Below are 24,015 nucleotides of genomic sequence, written 5' to 3'. Positions count from 1 at the left end.
TCACAGTCATTGGAATCATAAAAATAAAATGGCTAATAATTACTTTCGCTGTTGATGTTGCTGGATGGTTCTATGTAATTCTTCTACTTCATACTCTAAGTCTTTCTTCTCTTGCAAAAGACCATCAATATTACGGTGCAGTTCTTCCAGTTCTTTCTCCGAGTGCCCCTTAGATGCTCTCATGCACGGTTCCCGTTTCTCAGATTTTAAATGCTGCATTATGTCTTCTAATCTAGAAACTTCATTCTCCTGAACAAAGAAAAAAACGCAGTACTGAGAACATCACTTGATGTTTCTCTTCTTTCCTGCCAAAAGCTGCAATTAACTGTGCTCAAGATGCTACCTACAACCTGAAAATGGTGGTAGCTTCTAGGACTTCAGTGTGAGAAGAAACATTAAGTCAGGCCAATTTTCCACATATCACAGATGAAACTGATGAAGAGAGCTTTTCACTTCTCCATCGGCCCAACTATGGTTGATACACATTACCCAAGCACCTCTTATGCATAATCTCTATCTCCAGAGGACAGCAAGTAGCAGAAGAGAGAGACACAGGTCTCTCCCTCCTCTGGACCCGGGGAGGGGAGCTGTCTGGAAGGCTGCCCAGAGGGAGAGGTGTTTTGCCTGGGTTTTGAAGAATAAAGGACATGGGGAAGACCTAAGCTGAAGAAAGGACACGCAAATGCACAGAGGTCCAGGAGGGCATGTGAAAAACTATAGGACAGCTGGGTACTGGTAGCGGGTAACAGAACCAGCTTAAGAGGGGATCGATCACATGCCAAGCCGACTGCACCGCTGTAAACACATAAGCACATGTGCGCCGAGACTCTTCGGGGCTACGTGGGTGACTAATGTTTTAACCATGTGAGCACATGCAGGCCCTGGGCAACCAGCCTGACCAGTTGTTTGTTCTGGTCCTTGTCTTCCTCTCAATCTCCTGGGAGGACAAGGAAAATCTAAAGAGCTCTAGGTTTCTTGAGTTTGAAGGAGTTTGTAGTGCATTTTACTTCTTTAGAACCATAGAGTTAACAAAGCAAGCTAGTGATTAGCAAGTAATCTAGCCTTAGAATTACTAGTAATCTAGCCTAACAAAATGAAATACACTAAAAATTTATGCAGTTAGGTCAACTAGACTGACTACAAATGTTAAGAAATGTTATGCAGTCATTAAAGTACTGCTTAAAAACATTTGTAAAACCATGGGGAGGGGCGCCTGGGTGGCTCGGTCCTTAAGCATCTGCCTTCGGCTCATGTCATGATCCCAGGGTCTTGGGATGGAGCCCCATATCGGGCTCCCTACTCAGCGGGAAGCCTGCTTTTCCCTCTCCCACTCCCCCTGCTGTGTTCCCTCTCTTGCTAGGTCTCTCTGTCAAATAAAATCTCTTAAAAACCATGGGGAAATGCCTGTAATGTTAAGTGGGAAAAACTGTACAAAAAGCTAAGAATTATGAAAAGAAAAAAATAATCATGAATCTCACCACCCAGAGATAATCCCCACCACAACCTTGCTGCTCATACGTGTGAATACACAAGCACATACATGTGGATGCGTGTCCATGCGCAGGGACATGTGTGTACAAGCACAGGCACTACTATGTGAATATAGTTCCATGTACACATCAGTACTTGTCCTAGAAAATATAAAATAAGCTCTCCCAAAATGGTTAATTTCTGGACTGAAAGCATTTTTTGTTATAAGATGATTAAACAAAGCATTTGCAGACTGGCCTGGTATCCTAACTCTTGTCCAGAAGAGTATGTTAATAAGAGAATGCTTACTCCATTCTAAACACAAATCTTATGAACACACTTGGGACATAATCTGTTCATAAATAGGTCAAATCATTACATAAATACCCTTATTCAGTCTCCTGTGGAAGCACTGTGGACAGGGGGTCCTGTGTCTTTCCACTTACCAAGTTATGGTGTTCCAGGACGTTGCAGTGCAGCACCCCCATGGGGATGAGAGGTACGGAGAAGTGGGGAGGTGGAGGCCCATACACGATGGGAGCCCCAGCAGGAGGTGGGCCATAAACAACAGTGCCGGGGTTGAGAGGCTGGCTACTGCTGGGCAAGGGAGGAGGGGGCGCATATAGGGCCATGCCCTGCGGTACAGGTGAACCATCGGGAAACACAGTATACATCATGTATCCGTGAGGAGGTACAAATGGGTGGTCCTCTCGGTCCTCTGGCTCGCTCTCTTCCTGGCTATCTCCTCCGCTGTCTGCATCTTGAAAGAAATAAACGGAAGAGTGTTTTACCCCCATGGCTTCTTAGGTAAATAAATTTAGCAGAGAACGGCAGCATTTAGGCCCAAATCCCCAAGATGTAAGAATGAAATTTTGCAAAAAAGGTCAAAGCGGTTTTGAAAAGTTGATCAAAACAGGGATTCATATATTTTCAGTGGCTGATAATTGCGTTTTTCTTATGTCTATCTGTTAATTTCCTTTTTTGGGGGGGGGGTCTTCTTTCATTCATCAATTCAGCAACCATTCGGGTGCCTGCTTCAGGCTACAGAAGAGACCAACAGAGATGCAGAAAGGAGCAGTGAGACCCACAGCTCTCGGCACTTACCACGATCACGACGCTCGGCCCTCTCTAAGCTGCTGAACTCTCCTGGTTATCTCCCTGACAGGCAAGATCTACATTTATCACTGCTGACACACAGCCTAGCACACAGCAGGCACTCAATAAATAGCTCCTGAATAAACACATTCTCCGAAGGTGACATTCCCCTTTTACATTCAACAGTCTCAGAGGGGCGAAATACTCTGCCTAGGATCACGCAGCTAGCCACTGCAAGAGCGAGGACTGACTCCCAAGTCCGACTCTTCCTCTGGGAGCTTTAGAAGATGGACCTGTTAACACTTCATTTTAGCTGAGCTAACCACCACCATGACACAAGGATGGCGGCACCTGCCATGGCCCAGGAGTGCAGGCGAGGCAGCGTGGAGGAAGGCTCCATAGAGGAGTGTTGTTTGCGGGCCTGAATCTTGTAGAAGGTTGAGCAGGAATAGATTTAGGAGAGGAAGGAAGGACAATCTTTATGTTTTTTTTTAAGATTTTATTTATTTGACAGAGATAACAAGCACGCAGAGAGGCAGGCAGAGAGAGGGGAGGAAGCAGGCTCTCTGCTCCCTGCTTAGCAGAGAGCCCAATGCGGGGCTCAATCCCAGGACTCAGACATAATGACCTGAGCCTAAGGCAGAGGCTTACCCTACTGAGCCACCCAGGCGCCCCAAGGAAGGACCTTCTACTAAACAAGTTTAAAACAGGGAGGTGAGTGGCACACAGCATGCTGTGGGGATCTTAGGCAGCTGGGATGGCTGACTTTGGGACAGTAATGGGAAGTGAGACAAGAGGTCACTGGCCAAGGCCCAGCACAGAAGGCCGTGCAGAGTAAGCTAAGGAGTCTGGCTTGTGTCTTATGGATTTCAGGGAACAAATACAAGAGACATGCAACTTCCCTTCTGTGATTTAACTTACCTTTATTTGAAAACGATTTATGTAACCCACTCCTGATGGGAGAATACACCCAGTATCCCGAAACAGGTGGAGGCCCACTGTCCTCTTTTCCATCCTGCTGTCCATGACGTGCTTTTCCAACAGGAGTTGAGGCTGTACACTTTAGGCCGACACCAGAGTCCTTGGTGGCCTGGGAACTGTGGCTGGAAACCTAAAATAGATGATAGAAGAGCCCACTATTTATCAGAAATGAAAAGGCTGAGTTGGAGAAATGCCTAAGTCTAGAACAAAGTTGAGATGTGGCAAAGTTGAGAAAGAACTGGTTTCTTTTCATAGATTCTGATTCTCATTTTTCAGACAGAAGACGGACATGATTACCCAGTCAAGTCAGGTAAATGGCCTGAGTGTGGCCTCTCTTCGCCAGTACTCATCTTTCCGGGGGGCTTCTCCCCTTTTGCCTTGTTCTTGATGGCCCACCAACAAAGGCCAAGGAAACCAGTGAATTTTCATGGCCATCTGGGATATCAGTCTCCTGCTGTCTTGACGTCCCACCAACAAAGGCCAAGGAAACCAGTGAATTTTCAAGGCCATCTGGGATATTAGTCTCCTGCTGTCCTGGGAGCCTGGCGTGGGCCAAGAGGCTCTACTCCGCCACCCTCCCTCCTTTCCAGTCATAAACAGGTCTGCTTCCCAAACCCTCGGCCAGCTCAGCCTTCCCATGTTACATCTAACCTACACAGCTCCCGCCTCCAACCATGGTTGTCAAGGCTGTCTGGATTCTGGTTAAGTCGACACAGCCCTGGGACCCTAGTATATCAGCCCCTCCCCCTGACTGTTGCCTGTCAGCTGATCCTAGCAGGGTGTCACCCAGCCCCTCTGCTCTGGATGTGGGCCACTTACTGTCCTCTCCTTACTTCTCACTTTCAAGCCCCAAACCTTGGCTTTTTGTCTCCTGAACATCCCTCGGTGCCATCTCTTCTCCTCCAGCTCCACTGCTCTAGCTCCGGCTTCTGTCCCTCATGGAATGAGTTCACATAGCGCCCCTGCACCACCCTGCCCTGCCCCAAGTTCACCCACCGCAATTCGGGCTCCCACACTCAGCCCAATTACTCCTCCTAAACTACGTCTCTGATCACAGTACACACAGCCTCGGTCCCCAAGGTCTCCACAAGTCAGTGCAAGAGATTTTGAGGCCCTTTTCAAAAGCATGAGCCCAATCTACTTTTCCAGACTCACCTTTCACTGTTCCCATCCAACCGTCCAGCCCCACAAGGCTACTCACCACAGCTAAACCAACTCTCCCCTCCACACCTTCCTCCCTCCTAAAGCCCACCCCTTGAGGGCTAAGTGCTGACTTCATGACTGTGTGTGAAGCCTTCTTTCCTGAACTTCCCCACTGAGGGATCCCTAACACTTCTCTATACCAGAGCACACAGGTAAAGTCTGTTGTCACGTGCATGCCCCTGTGGTAATCACACAGGTGTACCTGTCTCCCCACCAGTGCATGAACTCTTGGAGAGCAAGGGCTAGACCATTCCTCACAGCACACCCTCCCCACCCCACATAGCACCTGACCTAGATTTCAGTGAACACAGAATGAAACGTGGGCTAAAATCAAATGAAATCCAGGCACGAGTTTTCTATCAGCCTCTGCACAATTTTATACCCATTTCCAATAGGTCGTCTGGGCTCGTCACCTTATCCCCTTGCAGTATCTTCTATCAGGCACCCACAACATGCTACCTGAGCAGGAATGGGCAATGGCAATACTCTTGAGAAGGCCCTATTTTCACCTCAAATATTAAGGATCCTTAAGAACCTCAACGCATTAGCTTAGACATATTATTCTTGACACCTTCTTCACAAATTGGGAGAAGAGAACATTGTCACATTTCCTTCAAGAAAATTCAGTATACATTCCCAGCATCACAGACTTCCTACTTTTGATGATGATGGTGGTGGCATAAAGTACCAGTAGCCTCGTCTTTTGAAAGGATCTGTCATGCTGCTGATGTAATCATTCTGATGAGAAACCTCACGTCGAAGTTCGGCAATTTCTTCTAAAACATTTTCAAAGCTTCCTTTGTTATCTGCGAAGGAATGCCAGTCTGTGAAATTGGGCGTGAAATCATCTATTTCCCTCCTCTCTCAACGTACACGAGTGATGCCAATAACTTTGATCAGCAACTCAAAGCTGACTTTTCAGCCTGTCCCATGGTAGTTTAAGTTTTTGCTAACACGTAAAGAGGACAAATAAACCCCCCTCTGTTGTTCATTTATAAACTGAACCAGAGAAAGAAAACAGATCTGTAAACATTGTTTCTTTTGAAAATTCAAAAATCTCTTGTCTCATTGTAATCAAGTTTCTTAAAACTCCACTTACATAAAGTGTTTTTTAAATTCTTTGCTTTTATTCATTAAGCTAATTATCACAGCTCTGTAAAGCAAGCATGGAATTGATCTATCACAGTGAAAATAAATTTGCTATGGTGAAAAACAATGGGATGATCTTTTTTTTAACGTGATTTGACTTGATTTTAGAACAACTACCCAAATCAAAGCCCAATACTTTACCAGCCCCGGTGAGGTCCAGTAAATTCCGCAGCCTTGCTATCTCTGTCCTTTGTCTCTCCATCGTCTCATTTAGTTTCTCCATCTCCACCACCTGTGAGTGCGCTCCTCCAGTGCCGACATCTACTTTCTCCATCTGATTTCGATACTATTAAAAATATCACATACACAAAGTTGTCCATGAATACTCTTTCCCAGATGCACTTATCCTTGCAACTCGAATTAATACTTCTAGAACTTTTACCCATGCTTTCCTCATGAGGATGCCACGTCAGTCCTTGTATTGAAGTCGCACTCTGCCTGGCACACTTCCAAATTCTCTGAGCAGTCACCTCTACTACTTTTGTCTTTTCGGAACCGACACAGGCCCATACGGAGATCTCAGAGTCCCAGCACTGACCTGCTCCTCTTTATCTCTGAGAAGGTTCTGCAGGAGTTCGATCTCTGCTTCCGCTCGGGTCAGATCCCTGGCTGCTTGCGCTGCCTTTCTGCTGAACCTCTCCGTCTCCTGCAGCTCCTACTGGGACAGAGGTAGGAGAAAGGCAGCACTGCTGTCATTTGCTGTCTTTTTCAAGTCTCCCCTCCTCTCAGATCAACTTCTTTGTTTTCGTCCAATTGCCAGCCTGGCTACCCCATGAGTGTGTGGCGCTAGGTCCCACCCTGTCCTGCACTGTTCCCATCACTTGGCAGCCTGCTCCACCCCTCCACGGGGCCAGGTGGGTGGGGGGCTGCATCAGAAAGAACCAGAGCTAACTTCTTCTTCACTAATCTCCAGTCTTCCATGACTGGGGTCTCTCTGGACTCCCATCATTAACTTGTCTCTTCTATGATCTATCATCTTCATCTCAGGAGCATCTGTACCCTTCAAACTGCTGGAGACAGCATTTCAGTCAGAAGGCAGAACAGCCTGAGAGGTCACTATTATCTGACTGCACAAGATGAAAAGTCTGGGGTTCAGAAGGATGACATGGCCAGCCTTTGAAACCTTGGTTCAGGTGTGTACGCACACCCATCTCCCTAGGCAGAGCTCTACACTCTGAGGTGGGGAGAGTATGTTTCATTTGATGGTTCCTGTCAGGGCTCAGGAAAGGGCAGGACCCAAGGCAGGGCTATGATGAGAGGAAATACAATCCTTAGGTCTGAAGGGAGACAGACAACTTTCCAGTGGTTTCTGAGATAACCAAAGTCTATAACAAAAGAGCAATAATACAAGTGGCTAGGTTTTGGGGCAGCAGTGCCTGTGGAAGCTTGTTCTGGACACATGGACTCACCTCTGCTCGTTCCTGGTTAATTTTCATCACAGTTCCATGAAGGGACTTGAGCTGGTCTTTGGCGACGGTGAGCTCAGCTGTGGCTAGCTTATCCGAGGCGGCCACGGCTTTCTTTAGTTTCTTCAATTCTCTGTCTAAACCAAGAAACCGTTCCTGAGACTTGGCATCTTCAAGTTTCTTCTAAAATAAAAGAAACATTAAACCCATGAACTCATTAGACTCATGAACAGTGAGTCATATGGCAGCAGTGAATGAAGACACAAGCTCCATGAGGGCAGGGACTCTGGTCACTACTACCCAGCCCATGCCTAGAATGATAATATCTGGCACAAAGGAGGTACTCCATAAATAGTCATTGATTGAATGAATAAATAAAATCAACTAAAAATTGTATGGTAAACTTAGAATGAAATCAGTCTTCTTAGTCAAGAACCATAAGCGATCACAGATTCATTTACTCATTGGAAAACCATTTCCCAGTACCATCACCAAGTGATGGACCAGACCCTTGTGATTGCTGAGTCAGGCCCTGGGAGATGGTGGTAAGTAAAGCAGACTGGGCTATTGCCCTCAAGGAGCTTATGAGAGACAGATTATAAACAAACGCTCAGACAAATATATAACAAAATGGTGGCTAGTAACTATTAAGGGACAGAACAGGGTACTTTTTGAGAGAACAGCAAGAGAGACGGAGATTGGTGGGGAGGGGGCAGTCAGAGAGAAGGGTGGAGGAATGTGGTCCAGGAGAGGGAATGGCATGTGGGAAGGCTAGGAGAACTTGGCATTTTTGAGGAACTGAAAGAAGGAGCCTGGTGAGAACAGGAGGGAGCAGATAGAGGTAAATCATGTCAGGCCTCATAGGCTTAAGAATTTAGGTATTTTTCATAAAAATAACAGAAGTTCCTGAGAGGAGGGAAATGGCCAGGTAGGGGACAGGGACTAACAAGAGTCAATGCCTGTTTCTGAAAGAGCACAGTGGTGGCTCTGTGGAGCAGGCTCATCGGTGGCAGCGGGAGATCAGTCAGGTAGCCGTACCAGTTGTTCAGAAGAGAGATGATGGCTAGACTGGGGTGGTGGTGGCATCAGAGAAGGAAAAAAGGAACCATATTCCAGATATATTTTGGGGGCAGATACAATAGGACTCGGGAACTGAAAGGTTCTTGGTCAAGTATGAAGCAAGTCACTCGCTGAGGCTGGGAGAAGGGAGAGTGACCAGGTATGAAACAGTGGGGTACAGGAGAGTGAACTGACCAGAGAGAAGGGTAATGCTACCCATTTGAGGTTGATGAACAAGAGATTATAATGATACCGTATGCCTGGGTGGGTGACATCTTTCTGCAGAAATGCTCAGCATGGGTAGCAGCGCAAAGAAAGCATACTGCTGCAGTTCTGTCGGGCAAGTGAGACAGGAAAAAAGGACCAGGGATTTGAGGATATTTGCAAAATTGGCTGTAGTGGGGGGCCACGGAATTTAGGTCAGGCGATAATGAGGAAGGTGGACAGGAAAGCCTAACTTTCCTGTTAGGTTCATGCCCTGGAGTTGTCTATGACGTTAAAAAATTGTCAGTGTGGGGTCAGTGGATAGAGTTACGAGCAGCATGGGATTTCAGAGGTGGTGGGCAGAGTTTCTGAACTGGCCAAGGGGGAGGATGTGACGATGGGAGGAGATGGTTGAGGTGGGATGGAGAAGCAAAGAGAGAGGCCAGCGCGTCAGAAAGGAAGAGGAAGAGTTAAAAAGTAATTTCCCATGGATGTGTCCAGTTAGGCAAGGGGTTTTAGAGGAGGCAAACTCAAGCCATCAGCACTCACGCTCCAAGGTCGCTCCTCACATGCCAGTTCGCTCGTTTTCATCAACCACGTCACCTGTTTCAGGCCCTTGATTTGACCACGTGCATCCCGGCCTCCCCTGGGGTCCAGTCCGCCTCTGGGCCAGCAACCTGTGGACCAGGCCCTGCACAGAAGGCCTGCTCCTGGGGGGCAGGACCCAGGCGTGGGGACAGAGGTGTAACGCTTTCCTAGTCTTCCTACCTTTTTCTCTAACTCCCGGAGTTGGGCCAGAATTCTCTCCTTCTCTTCATCAGCTTCCTGAAGTTGGAGATCTGTAAGGCCTTGGATTTCCTCCATACTTTTTAGATTTTCTTGCAAATAGTGAATTTCATTCTCCAACTGCTGGATTCTTGCTTCGTGCTGCCTCTTATCAAAACTAATCTGTGAGGAAATCAAGTTTCGAAGAGGATTTTTAAGCAAAATAAAATCTTTTTAGAGCATCACATTTCATTTTACTAAAAGAGGGTAATGAAATGTTGTACTAATGAGTTACAGGGCATGGTTTTATCTTGAATGTTCACTAGGATCCACTTTAATGGTTGCATCATTGTGAAAAGAATGACAGCCCAAAAATCAGATTCGGGCACGATACCACACCCCAGCAATGTAGTATTGTTTGCCTGCATGCTCAGCAACATTTCTTTCTCACCTGCTTCCAAAACAAGGAAAACACAGCCACAAAGAAGCCTGACTGATATCAGTAACCACATTCACAGCTGACTTTCAGTCACAGGCAGTTTGACTGGTTAAGAGTGAAAATAACAGTAAGTATACTGTATTTACTTGAGAAGGAAGCATTGCAATTTGTTGAAAAACAGGAGTATTGGCCAAACGCTTCCTTCCAGCTGCCTCTCGCCCGCTCCTTACCCGTGCTTCCAGGGCCCTCTCGCAGGCGTGCCTGAACTCTTCTCGCCCACTTGCCAGTTTCTCTTGCTGTAGGGCCATTTCTTCCTGGAGTTTTCTCTCTCTTACTTGTGCTTCCTGTCTTTCCCACTGGGAGCGTGCAAGGATTTCACTGAATTGTTTCTGCAAATCAGCAAGACTTTTCCCTAAGACATCTGAGGAAGTATGGATTCTGGTAAGGGGAAAGGAAAGATGGTGTGAATTTTATGACACATGTCAGATGCTGGGTGCAAACATGCTGGTAACAGTGCAGGAGGAGAGAGAGCTGTCTGGAAGCCTGGAACAGGATCGTCAGTCACAGCAACTCCGCGCCTCCTAAGTGTAAATCATTGTTTTAGTCGATGACCGCTGTCACTCTGAAATCACAGGCTCCTAGGGGGCCACCAATGCTTGCTCAAAGAATAAATGTCTGTTTCATGTATTTAAATGAGCCTTGCTTTTGATATTTATTTTCTACTTAAAATGCATAATGTGGCTCTACTTCCTGACCATATGCAATGAACTTTCAAGAAAGAGTTACTCTTAAAACTTCCTGCTTTTTAAGTTAAATAATACCAAAAAGTATGAAAGATTTAAAATGTAGAAAAAAAATCAGTGACAGGCAGTTTGAACGAAGCAATCTTGTGTCTTGATCACGGAAACAGGACACAGGAACGCTTACAAAAGAATTCGGCCATTAACAGAACTTGGGAAGGTGAGTCTCTATGCACCTCTTGCTACTCACTCAGCAACCTCAACACCTGGAGGTCCTGATTTTTCATTACCTCATTTCCCCAGCTCCTGACTTCAGTTTTTTCCTTAGCTCATCTACACGAGCGGCCACTTCTTCTGGACGAATCAAACCATCAACCACATGGTTCAGGTGACTCTGGAAATCTTTAAGTTGCTGTTTTAATAGGTCATTGTCATCCTAGGGTCAGTGGTGAAACGGGGAGGTGAAAGTTACCAAAACAAAATTTAAAATACACACATATATCCATACACAGACTATAGTACTTGTCATATGATAGTTCTATTCAGTTCTTTAAAAAAATGCTTTCTATTTGGGCTGACAATATCTGAATCTACCGACCAATGTAGTCACAAAAGACAGAACCAGGCATTACAATGTTTCCTGATGTGATACAAAAATAACTACCTATGAACACTACCTACGAATGTCTTCTTGCTGAGACGTAATTAACTTGAATGTAAATAAACCTCCATATGCAACATAAGGACATATGAATCAATACCAGAAAAGATGCAACCGGTAAGATCTAGAATATAGGAAACTATAAGGACAAAGACCTGGTTTTCTTTAAAATATTACAAAGGGGGAAAGAAGGAAGAAACCTAGAGACTAGAACAGACTGAAGAATCAAGTCAACCAAATGCAACGTGTGCACTTCATTTGGATCCTGATGCTAAACAACACTTGTAAAAACTGAGAGAGAGAAGGGTCATGGGACTGGGTCCCGCGCTGGGCTCCACACTGAGTGTGGAACCTGCTTAAGATTCTCTCTCTCCCCCATCATCACACTCAGGCTCTCTCTCTCTCTCTGGAATGAAACAAGACCAAAGTGTGTGGGACACCTGAGTGGCTCAGTTGGTTTGCCGACTGCCTTCGGCTCAGGTCATGATCCCAGTGTCCTGGGATCGAGTCCCACATTGGGTTCCTTGCTCGGCAGGGAGCCTGCTTCTCCCTCTGCCTCTGCCTGCCATTCTGTCTGCCTGTGCTCGCTTGCTCTCTCTCTCTGACAAATAAATAAATAAAATCTTAAAAAACCAAACTGTGTGAGATGATCTGAAAATCTGCATAGGATAAGGCATTTGATATTAGGGAATTACTATAATTTCAAGATATAATGTGGTATCAGTTCATGCTTTCTTAAAAAGCCTCTGTATAGTATTTACAGATAAAATAAGATTTTCAAATTTTATTTATTAGAGAGAGAGAGAGAGAGAGAGAGAGAGCGAGTGCATGAGTTGGGGTAGGGACAGAGTAAGAGGGAGAAGCAGACTCCCCACTGTGCAGGGAGCCCAATGCAATGCAGAGCTCAATCCCAGGACCCCAGGATTATGACCTGAGCCACTCAGGCTCCCCAAGATTTTCAGATTTATTTCACAATAATTCAGTGTGTGAACAGGTGTAAGGCGTGTGTTATGGCCGGCATTACAGAGGAGATAGGGCTGGCCGTGCGCTGATAACTGGTGAAGACAGGTAATACGTGTGTGAGGATACATTTTCGTATTCTACTTTTGTGTCTTTGAAATGCCCATAATTCAAAGTTAAAAAAACAATACCAAAAAACACTTTGCCATGAGACTCCGTCTGCCAAGCAACTAAAAATGAAACGTCTAGTACTAAAACTTCTCTAATAGCTTATAATTCTCTGTGGGAATATTTGTTACATGCCAGCATATTTTTATTATTAACAAACACAAATATCCCAAGAATTAAATTCACACAACACCTCTTTCAAGTAAAAAGAAACTGTTAAAATCACCTAAAATTGTAAAGAAAAATAGTTCTGCACCCTAAGGTGCTGACTGTATTCTCCGGAATACCTACACTCCACCTGAGTGATTAATTTACTTCAAACTAGTGAAATACTCTTAACTATGGTGGAGAATTCAGAATTGCAATGAACAGGTTAACTGCCTCTCCCATTTGGAGCCTGTTATCTGTAAACTGTCCTGCCCACTGTCCTGAGGTGCCCAGATTTGTACCGCTGTCTAATCTTGGCCACAGGTGATCTGACCCAAGGCCAGACAATCCGCTGACTAGTCAGAAAACAAGTTCTCACGCTCTCCAAAAATTGGACCTAGATCCAGGACATCAAGTCCATAAGAGCAGGCCTTGTCAAGATATGTCAGCTCAGGGCTGGAGTCCACGGGGCACATTCAATGCCCGCAGAGATAAAGCAGGAGAAATGAGAGAGCCATGTAGCTCCTGAAAGACAGACTGACAGAGCAGCTCTGTCTTCTTTCTGGAACTTGTGTCGGTAGGCTTTGGTTCATTGCAGCTGAATGATTTTCTGACAAAGATAAATGCAGAGTGAGTTTAACCTGAACTCTGTATCAGGAGGTTAGCAGGCTAAGGACCTAGTTCCAAATAAGGTAGTCTCACAGCATGGGCTAAGTGTTCTGGAAAGCTGACTTCAGTTCCTAACTTGGAGGAGAAGGCTCCAGAAATTTTAGTCCCTTCCTTAAGAGATGTATACTAAAGTATTTATGGGTAGAATAAAGATGTATGAGATTTTCTTTTGAGGTATTCCAGCAGAAAAAAAACATGTGGACTGACTGAACCAAGAATGGCAGCATGATGACTGGTCAAGCAGAGTAAACCAAAGGACATAAGACTATTCTGTTTTTGTGATGACTTGAAAATTTCCATAGTGTTCTACTGAACACCTGACACACAAGTCAAACAAGATACACCCTTTATGATATTCGCTTCAAATATTCAGCTGATAGCATTAAAAATTAAATTCTAGGTTATTACACTTCCTTAAACTTTGAGGAAAAAAATATTCAAGGCATTGAAAGGAGAGAATTTGGATGAGCTTATTAGTCTTTATTTATCACAAACCAGCCCTGCATGGAAGCCTTCCCTAAAACCATAGCCGCTCTGCCCTTTTATTTCTGATGAAGTATGACACATGCCACCTCAGTCAGCCAAGTGGCCCTTGGCCTCACAGACTGAGACCTGAGCGTTGATCCAGGTACTTGTTTGCTCAGACATCTGTGCTCTCTGAGAGTTTAATTATCTGGAAAATCCTGTCCACCTGCTTCTCTGGCAGTTTGTTAGGCAGATTATGATGACACTGGCAGTAAAAATACTCTGCCAAAGCAAACCCCCATAGATGTAAAATGACTGCATTTTATTTTAGAAAGACTTATTTCATTTTAGAGAGAAAGAGAGAGACACAGCATGCACGTGCCTGCGCACACACAAGCAGGGGAGAGGGGAAGCAGACTTCCCACTAATCGGGGAGCCTGACATGACCCGGGGCTTGATCCCATACCCCCAGGGCTCAATCCCATGACCCTGGGATCATGACCTGAGCTGAAACCAAGAGCTGGACACTCAACCAACTAAGCCCCTCAGGCGCCCCATGACTGCCTTTTTAATAGCATCCTTTCTGAGGAGAGGATTATGAAAACTGTTTACAGTTAAGAAGTTCTGCAACCCACTTTAGTTAAATTCCTGGATAATTACAAAGCTATTTCAGCGGAAGAAGAATGCATCAATCTGATCCTTTGAGCTCAGCCTGGTGACAAATCTGCTTCTCAGAGAAATGTCAGGTAATGGCTTCTCCTGTGAGTTTGCACAGTCCTCACTGTGTACTCCCGATTGGCTCCAACTCTTCACACCCCCAAAACAAGCCGAAGACATGTGTATCAATAATCTTACAGCGATGGGCTCACAAGGGACACAGTACCGTCCCACCCAGATCTTTCTTTTCTAATAATTCAAGTTGCTCACTACAGGTTGGAGCAGGTTAAGTGCCTGAGGGTGTCCTACGTAAGAATATATCCTGAACAGACATGTCTCTACCTGCAGCTGTTTGAGTTGTGTGCGGAGCTCACTATTTTCTTGGTCCTTTCCTTCTGAGAGCTGGGCTTTTCTGACTGCATTCTTGAGGGCTTGCTTTTCCTTCTCAAGTTCCTCTTGAAGGGCTGATTGTTCTAACTATCGCCATGGGAAGCAACAATATGAAAACATAAACATAAACACAAAACATAACACTTAAATCTCTAAAGGCATAAATATATTTATATACACACACAATCCCTTGATAGCTATGGTTTTATAATAATGCGGTTTTATGTTTATATGTTCAAATTTCAAAGCCCAAGTTAAATCTTTTCCACATGCCTTCTTCAGCCATTAATAAGAAAGAGTAGACAACAGAATCGGCTCAGCTCAGATATACCAAATAGAATCTCAGGGGTGGGCCCAAGTACCTACTGTATTTAGAAGTTCTGTGAGTGATTCAACAGTTACTGCTCTTCCTTCCCTTAGACCAATATTTCTCAAACTGTGGTCCTCACATATCTGTATCAAAATCACCTGGTGTGCTTGTTAGTCATGCAGACGCCCAGATTACATCTCAGTCTCAATGGACCAGAAGCTTGAGGGGAGGGGGCGGGGATCTGCATTTAATAAGCTTCCCCCTCCAAAAAACAATAATACATTTCCCAAGTGATTTCATACAGCTAAAGTAAACCAATTAGAGATCTGCAGATCAGAGAGACATCTATTATACTCCATACTCTCAATATATGACTTGAAGACCAGGTCTGGTAGTGTTCCTACCAAGAAGGGGAATATCCCTCTTAATACAAAGTAAATCTGTAAAAAGCCTAGGCTATTATAATATTTTTGTCAAGACTTATGAGGAAAAAAAAGGACGATGGAAATACAAAGGACAACAGATGTCAAGCTAGTAAAGGCTGGCTTGAAAATTTGAGAATTTAAAAAAAAAGAAAACTTAAGAGAATTTATTTGACATGAGATGCCATCTAGAAAATTTATTATTATTTAGAAATCTGTATTTCCTGTTACTTCGTTCTCCCCAACTTCCCATTTTTTTTGTACTCTGATCTTGTCAACTCTAGTTTTGTAAAACTTGATATTCTTGAGAAATATAATCCTGACAATTGTCAGATGGTCATTTGATATCTCATAAGGGATACAAATTAACATAATTACTATAATAAGCATGACCTATTTTTATTTCCTTTTCTAATCACATGAATGCTATTTTACATACATTCCTGGGATTCAAACTATCTTATTTTATTTCACTTTCATCCAATAAGTGCACGTTGACCCCTCTTTGTGCCAGGCCCTCAGAGAACAGAAACAGGCGTACAGAGTCTGGGTAGTCACTGTGCCCTGAGTCTAGCGGGAGAGACGGGCAATCTAAGCTTATCTAAAATTTTTAGATTTAAAAATCTAAAATGCTTTGAGCCCAGGCTACAGGAATACTAAAGTTGGATCCTGAACCCAGATTTCCAGCAGGCACTAGAGGTGGGTCACAGTGGGCTTCCTGGAGAAAGATGCAGCCTGTGTGAGCAAGAGCTAAACAAAATTAACATTATTAATTTGATAAAGAATATGTCATAACTGGCTTCCATCTCCCTCTCTCTCCCTCTTCCCTACCCTTCTTGCTCCTGGCATCCAAGAGGCACACTTTCCACACTTCAGATGCACTATGCCCCTTCTCCTTGCGTCAGCCTAGAACACTCATTCCTTACCCCTACCCTTTTCACGCCCCCTCCCTCTGCACAGCAAAGTCCAACTCATCCTTTGAGTCTCAGCTGTGAGACCTTTCGCTACGGCAGTCCTCCCTAACTACACCATCCCTGCGACAGAATGAGATCCCATTCTTTCTCCCACAGCTGTTTCACTACTGGACTATCAGCTCCCCAAGGACAGTGACCACATCTGTGCTGTTCACTGCAGCATCCATAGCACCTGCCGTCACTGGCCAGTCAGTAAGTGGTTATTGGATGAATAATTATTCCTCTGATTTGCCGGCACAATTTAAACAAGCGGATACTTCATCCAACCAAAACAGAAAGTAGCAAAATGAAATAGAACACTAACTTAAAAGAGGTCTCTTAACCTTGTTCTGAGAAAGAAAAACTAGAATTTATTGAATACCAACTGCTAGGTGCTTTCGAGCCCAATATTTCCCTTATCCTCACAATGACCCATTTTTTTTTTTTTAAGATTTTTTATTTATTTATTTGACAGAGAGAGAGAGCACAAGCAGGCAGAGAGGCAGGCAGAGAGAGAGGAGGAAGCAGGCTCCCTGCTGAGCAGAGAGCCCGATGCGGGGCTCGATCCCAGGACCCTGAGATCATGACCTGAGCCGAAGGCAGCGGCTTAACCCACTGAGCCACCCAGGGGGCCCACAATGACCCATTTTATAGACAAGGAGGCATTTTTCAGAGGCTCAAGAGCTATGAAGTGATTTGCATGCTCACACAGGGGCTTACAGGGGTACTATCTGAACTCAGAACATCTGACTCCAGAAATGTACTCTTCCCATCATTCTGCATACATTATGTTAAAAAATGTTTCATCTTACATTAAAGAAAGGCTGATACGTTAACTGGATTCTAGATGGCTTTATGCCCCTACTTACCTGGCTGAACCTTCTAAGTTCTTCCAACTCCTCCTTGAGCCGGCTGGCTTCAGCACCCCGTATTTTCAGCTGAGCCTCTAGCTCAGCCTCATAGGCACTGAGATCTCCCTGGGTCTGCTGCAGGGTCACATTCACCTCATGCTGCTCCTGGAGGGCACTTTCTAGTTCTGCGAGCTCCTGTAAGGATTCAGTACATTTATGGAACCCTCCCTGTTCTGCATAAGCACCTGCAAGTCATTATAAGTAACTGGAACACCATGAACCAAATTGGCCAGCCAAGGCTGGCCTGGCCCACAAAGTTTTCATTAGCAATACAATGAAACTGCAGGCTGTGCATATATATCCAGGTTGGAAAACAAAATCCTACTACATCAGAAAAATCAGTAAGCCACCAACATTTTTTCCAAAGTAATCAGCTGTGTGACACTTTCAATGTGTCTGAATACATAAGAAGAAAAGAGAGGGGCTATAAAATATAAGGCCTATTTTCCATCAGACACTGGAACAAATGTTTTCACATTTACTCTTTCATCGTATCTTCACAGCAACTGTGTAAGGCACAGTCGTATCTCCATTTTACAGAAGAGGAACTGGAGAATGCATATCTAAGTAAATTGCACAGGGCTGTGTAGCTTAAAAAAGATAGGCTATGAACCCAGATGTCTGACTGCAAAAACCACACCCTTTCAATTAAACCACAGCATGTTCATTTATTAGAAGAACAAAATGGGATCAGCACTCTCTAATCTAATTAAGGATGACAGAGTAATTTGAATGAGTGCCGACAAGAATATAAGTACATATTGATTAGTGTACTGTAGTTCTAATTCATTTTAGTCCAGCTGTTTTTTTTTAATTATCTCAGCTTTTATCTATTTATTTGGGATCTTGAAGAACTAGATCAAACTATCCTAACTTAAAGAGGAGGATCTTGTGATGGGAACTTCTCTAGGATTTCTCAGGGGTGGTCCAAAAACCATTTGGCATCTTAATTATCTGGATTGCTTGTACAAAATGCAAATTCTACTTATAACCAACAAAGGTCCAGAGTATATAAAGAATTCCTGCAAGTCATTAAGAAAAAGACAGACAATCCAATAGAAAAATGGGCACAAAGTATGTATAGGGAATTCACTGAAGAGGAAGTCTGAATAGCAAATAAACAAAGGGAAGGTGCCCAATCTTTCAGAAATCAAAGGAAAATGCAGTTATAACAAGATATGAGTTTACATGGAGCACAGAGGAACAAGTTAAACCATAGAAAACAACAGACCAATTCAGCATGTGGGACACTCTACAGGACCACTAGCCTGGCTTCTACACACACATCTGCATGCACAGCTACCAAAGACATTCTTGGCACAACTGGGAAAACTTAAATACAGTTCAGATATTAGATGACATTAGGGAATTATTATTAACTTTTCTAGTATAAAAATGGCACTTTAGTGATGTAGGAAAATGTCCTAATTTTTAAGAGATGTGTACTTAAGAGATGATGTCTTGATGTTTGCAACTTTCAAATAACTCAAGGGCAAAAAAAAAAAAAAAAACAGCAAAATATTTTTTGAATCTAGAAGAACACACAGATATTCACTGAACTATTCTTTTAAATTCTTATAAATTTAAATTCTTATAAATTCTTTTAAATTCCTGTAATATTCTTATAAATGTAAAATTTTCATCAAAAAGATACCATTTCAAACTCAGCAGACTGGCAAACACTAAGACTGACAAAAAGTTAAATCTCCTGAATGTGATAATTATTCTGTGTTAGATACTTTATGTTAGAAAACGTCCCTGTTCCTAGGAAACACATGATGAAATATTTTGGAGCTAAGGAGGGTGATGTCCACAACTAATTCTCAAATGCTGAGAAAAATTTTTATATAAAAACATGTAAAACTTGGGACGCCTGGGTGGCTCAGTTGGTTAAGCAGCTGCCTTCGGGCTCAGGTCATGATCCCAGCGTCCTGGGATCGAGTCCCGCATCGGGCTCCTTGCTCAGCAGGGAGCCTGCTTCTCCCTCTGCCTCTGCCTGCCATTCTGTCTGCCTGTGCTCGCTCTCTCTCCCTCTCTCTCTGACAAATAAATAAAATCTTTAAAAAAAAAAAAAACATGTAAAACTTATATATAAAAGAGAAAACAAGTGTAGCAAAAATATTAATTGATGACTCTGAATGCATGGTAGAGTGTTATCTGTATTATTCTTCTAACTCTCCTAAAATTTAAAATTATTTCAAAATAAAAGCTTAACAAATAAAAGTCGGATAACACTAAGGCGTTGGCAAGGATGTGATATAGTGGCAGCGCTGGCATTGCTGGAGTAGAAACTGACTAAATCCCCATGGATGGTAATTTGACAACGTCTAGTGAAATTGAGGAGGGCACATACCCTCTGACTTATGCTCCAATCTTGAACATAGTCCCCCATTCTCAAGATGTGTGCAAAGATGTTACATTCAACATTATAATAGCAAAGACCAGAAACCACCTAAATATTCTCCAAGAGGAGAATGAATAAGCAATAAATTTGTGGTAGTACCTATAATGGAATGCTATATACACTAATAAAAATAAACAAACTAGAGCTACATGCATCAATGTGTATAATTCCCCAAAACATAAACAGGAAGGAAGAAAAAAAGTGGCCGAAGAATATACACACATCTTTTATATAAATCTTAAAATTATGCAAAACAATGCCACATATTGCTTATGGATGGCTACATACATAATAAAAGAGATGCAGGGAAATAAGTATATTCAAGATTTTGTTACCTCTGTATGGAGGTACGCAGAGGGTTTCATATCTGCAATGTTTTATTTCTTAAGCTGAGTTTAGAGTACATGGTGTTAGATATAATTTTTGACATTTTTATCTGCCTGAGAATTTTTGTAGTATTAAATATATGAATTCAAACTTCCAGAGCAAGTCCGACTAGGGATGAAACCTGGGAATCTGGGTTCTCATGCATGATAACAGTGTGTCACACAACTGAAACAGATCACGTGAGATCTCTAAATGAGTGGCAGTAAACCAGTACGGAAGGGTAGAGTTTAGAACACTGTGTCTTGTTTTGTAAAATAAAGTTAAAATTATGAATAACAATAATAATCAGAAAATTATGTTGTGCTTAATTCTGGTGTACAAGTAACAAAATATGAACACTTAATGCAGCAACTGTAATAGCTATAATTTCCTATTTGTTATAGTTCTTTGATAACAACACGTTTCAGGGGGAGCGACTCAGCTGGAATAATCTTCCTTTTCTTAGTAAAGGAAAATAATGATTCCAAGTGTGTCACTAAAGGGAAAAACCCCATTAAATAGCATTAATACTTTTTGTCACTTCCAACTACACGGTTGCTAACTTCTTCTTTTTTTTTTTTTAAGATTTTCTTTATTATTTATTTGACAGACAGAGATCACAAGTAGGCAGAGAGGCAGGCAGAGAGAGAGGAAAGGAAGCAGGCTCCCCGCTGAGCAGAGAGCCCCATTCGGGACTCGATCCCAGGACCCCAGGACCATGACCTGAGCTGAAGGCAGAGGCTTTAACCCACTGAGCCACCCAGGTGCCCCATGGTTGCTAACTTCTAATCACCTACTTCTAAGGCCGAGGAAACAGTCAAGAAGAAACAAATCATACCTTCCTCATATTTTCTGCATCTATGGCCACTATTTCCAGTTGGTCCCTCTCCTGCTCGACCTCACTCAGTCTCTGCAGCAAAGTCTCCTTCTCACCCTGTAGCTTTCTGCACTCGTTCTGGGCCTGAGCGGCCTGGCCTTTGACAGTCTCCAGGTATTCTTGCAACCCACTGATGACACTTTCTAAATCCTTCTTCAGGGCTTCGTTTGCTGCTATTTGTCCTACACAAAATGGAAAAAGGCAAGGTGATAATGTATATAAGAAAATCCTTTCAAGATACAGAATTACTGCACTTTTGTCTTCTTAGTTGTTACTGGCTAAGAAAGAAATTCTAAGCGTTCAATGATTTTGTACCATCTTGTTTTTCTTTTTCTTTCTTTCTTTCTTTTTTTTTTTTTTTTTTTAAAGATTGAGCCCGATGTGGGGCTCAATCCCACCCAGGACCCTGAGATCATGACCTGGGCCGAAGGCAGAGGCTTTAACTCACTGAGCCACCCAGGTGCCCCACTTGTTTTTCTTTTTCAAGATAAAATGATCATTTTCCCTCTATTATCCACAGTGCAGGGATATTACCTAGTTATAGAATAAAAGCAATATCGTCAATGGGCATTGGTTACAAAATGCTCAATTCAGGCTGTAAGAAGTTTAAAATAAAATAATGAAGGGGCGCCTCGCTGGCTCAGTGGGTTAGGTCATGATCTCAGGGTCCTGGGATCGAGCCCCACATCGGGCTCTCTGCTCAGTGTGGAGCCTGCTTCCCCGTCTCTCTCTGCCTACTTGTGATCTCTCTCTTTCTCTGTTAAATAAATAAATAAAGTCTTTAAAAAAAAAAAAAAAGGTTCCCAATATTTCAATTAAAAAAAAAGAAAAATAACGAAAATAAACTTTTCCTGGGGCGCCCCGATGGTTCTGTCATTAAGCGTCTGCCTTCAACTCAGGTCATGATCCCAGGGTCCTGATCAAGCTCTGCATCAGGCTCCCTGCTCAGCGAGAAGCCTGCTTCTCCCTCTCCCACTCTTTCTGCTTGTGTTCCCTCTCTCCCTGTCTCTCTCGGTCAAAAAAGTTAAAAAGTTAAAAATATTAAATAAAATTTCCCAAGTAAACAATGAAAAACGTTCAACAAAACTGTGAGTTCTTGCTGCTAGATACACAAAACAAAACCACTCAACATACAAGACTAATCCAAGATGGGCAGCATAAACATGTAACTTGGAGACTTACAAAAAACCCCAAACCACATATTGGGAACCATGTATTGGGAACCTACTGTGTGCCAGGCACTTTATGAACACGACCTCATTTAATCTTCCCAACAGTGATCGAGACAGAAATAACTTGTCCCAGGTCCCATGGCTGATAATAATGGCAAAATGGGAACTGGGCTCTTTTTACCCCATCTTGGGCCCTCACCACTACAACCTGTATTATCTTCCTCTTCCGTGGGTATGGCAATGTCACAATCTAAATCTGCATTGCAAACGTAGATCCTAAAATTCCTCCCACACTGTCCTTAGAACTAGGCACTGAATGCCCTGGTGTCAACAGGCTCTTTGTTCCTGAAAGGATTATATGCTTTGGAGGAAGACAATGACATGCCAGAGCTTATCGTGATCATGTACTGACTTCTTGCCTACTGAATGCAATGTCCTGACTCACTAGGAAATCGATGCAACAGAACTAAAACCAAAAAGATGTTTTACTTATAGTAAACATTTTTGGGTACTCTGCAAATATTTCCCTATCAAACACTGGTATGAACAGCTGAAGCATATTCAGCTAATATCTGGATTAATGCCTGCCACAGTGTCATCTGTCTTTTGTTAATACTGAAGCATCTTAAAGTTTTAAATTAAATACTGATTTACTGTAAATCATACTGCAATTCTCACCTTCAGTAAGCTGTTGTTCAAGGTCCTTAATCTCTTCAGTTTCTTTGGCAATTCTAGAAAGTATCTCATCCAAACGGCTTTCAAGTTGTTTATACTGCTTATTCATAATGTCAAGTTGTTGTTCTTTACCTCTTTTCTGAGACTTCATATGGCACTGAATTGAAAAGAAATCAGCAAAATCCTGAGTCCCTTAAACTCTTTTAAAAATAATAATGCTTAACATTTCTAAAGGAAGAATGGAAAATAAAATGTAACAATTTGAGTCTGTGCCAGGGCCTCTGTTGTTTTCACACAGTTTTCATTTAAACCTCAGGATAACTTGATCTGGAAGTCATCTCCATTACACAGATATGACAACTGAAAATCAAGGAGGTTAAATTTAAATGATTTTTCCAAGGGCATACCTACTAGATAATCGTAGCCAAGTTCAATATTCCTGGAACTGCACGCGTCTTTTAATGAGGTTTCAAAAAAGTTAATTATATATACACATATATCCATAGAAAATTACTATATTCCAAAATAGTAACAAGAATATATATGGGGAGCGCCTGGGTGGTTCAGTCAGTTAAGCGTCTGCCTTTAGCTCAGGTCATGATCCCAGGGTCCTGGGCTGGAGACCACTTCTCCCTCTCTGCCTGATGCTTCCCTGCTTGTGTTTTCGGTCAAATAAATAAATAAAATCTTTAAAAAAAATTTTTTTTAAAGAATGATATCTGGGTGGAGGAATAACAGGAGTTTTGTTTTTTTTTTTCTTTTTTAGAAGTATGTTTAATATTTTAAAAATTTTTTAATAGTCATATCTTTTTAATCAAAAAAGCACATTAAACGTACTTTAAAAAAATGTTTCTTAAGGAAAAATAGAGACATGGAAGAAATACTTACTTGGAATTGAGGTTTATTCTCAATTCCTTATACAAAGAAATACTTTATTTTTCAGTTCGATAAACAAGGGGCTGAGAGAAACCTCCAAGACCATTCAGCCCAGTGAGTCTCAAAATGAAGGGCCCTCCAGAGCACACTCCTCTATTTCAACATATACCCCCAGTAGAAAACAGAGCTTTCTTGTACTCACACAACTACTCACACTGTGACAGCCATGCATTCGGGAGCTACAGTAAACTGAAAAGACTAGATTATATTTTCAGGTGTGCTCAGGGGAAAAAACCTGAGAAGTTTAACCCCTCCTTTTACATGTGAAAAAACGGATTGTCAGATCTACCAGTGACCTGCCCAGGTCTGCTCAGAGGCAACCGTTCCTGTGGAGACAAAATAATTCCCACACACTCACACC

At 42.8% G+C, this 24,015-nt stretch overlaps 1 protein-coding gene across 1 annotated transcript in view; it reads right to left on the bottom strand.

Annotated features, from left to right (window-relative positions):
• The window catches only part of CNTRL (centriolin), an 89,503-nt gene that overhangs the window by 24,070 nt on the left and 41,418 nt on the right, over window positions 1-24,015 (bottom strand). Inside the window, 14 exon segments of the mRNA XM_047699376.1 lie at window positions 44-249; window positions 1,917-2,230; window positions 3,487-3,676; window positions 5,407-5,555; window positions 6,040-6,184; window positions 6,437-6,553; window positions 7,308-7,487; window positions 9,336-9,515; window positions 10,002-10,209; window positions 10,802-10,947; window positions 14,581-14,715; window positions 17,183-17,359; window positions 20,833-21,053; window positions 22,722-22,875. Coding sequence (XP_047555332.1) covers window positions 44-249; window positions 1,917-2,230; window positions 3,487-3,676; window positions 5,407-5,555; window positions 6,040-6,184; window positions 6,437-6,553; window positions 7,308-7,487; window positions 9,336-9,515; window positions 10,002-10,209; window positions 10,802-10,947; window positions 14,581-14,715; window positions 17,183-17,359; window positions 20,833-21,053; window positions 22,722-22,875 — 2,522 coding nt within the window.

Source organism: Lutra lutra, chromosome 13 (assembly GCF_902655055.1).
Source record: "Lutra lutra chromosome 13, mLutLut1.2, whole genome shotgun sequence".
Lineage (NCBI taxonomy): Eukaryota > Metazoa > Chordata > Mammalia > Carnivora > Mustelidae > Lutra > Lutra lutra.
The sequence above is the reverse complement of the archived record's forward strand: the minus strand, read 5'-3'. Positions and strand labels throughout refer to the sequence as shown.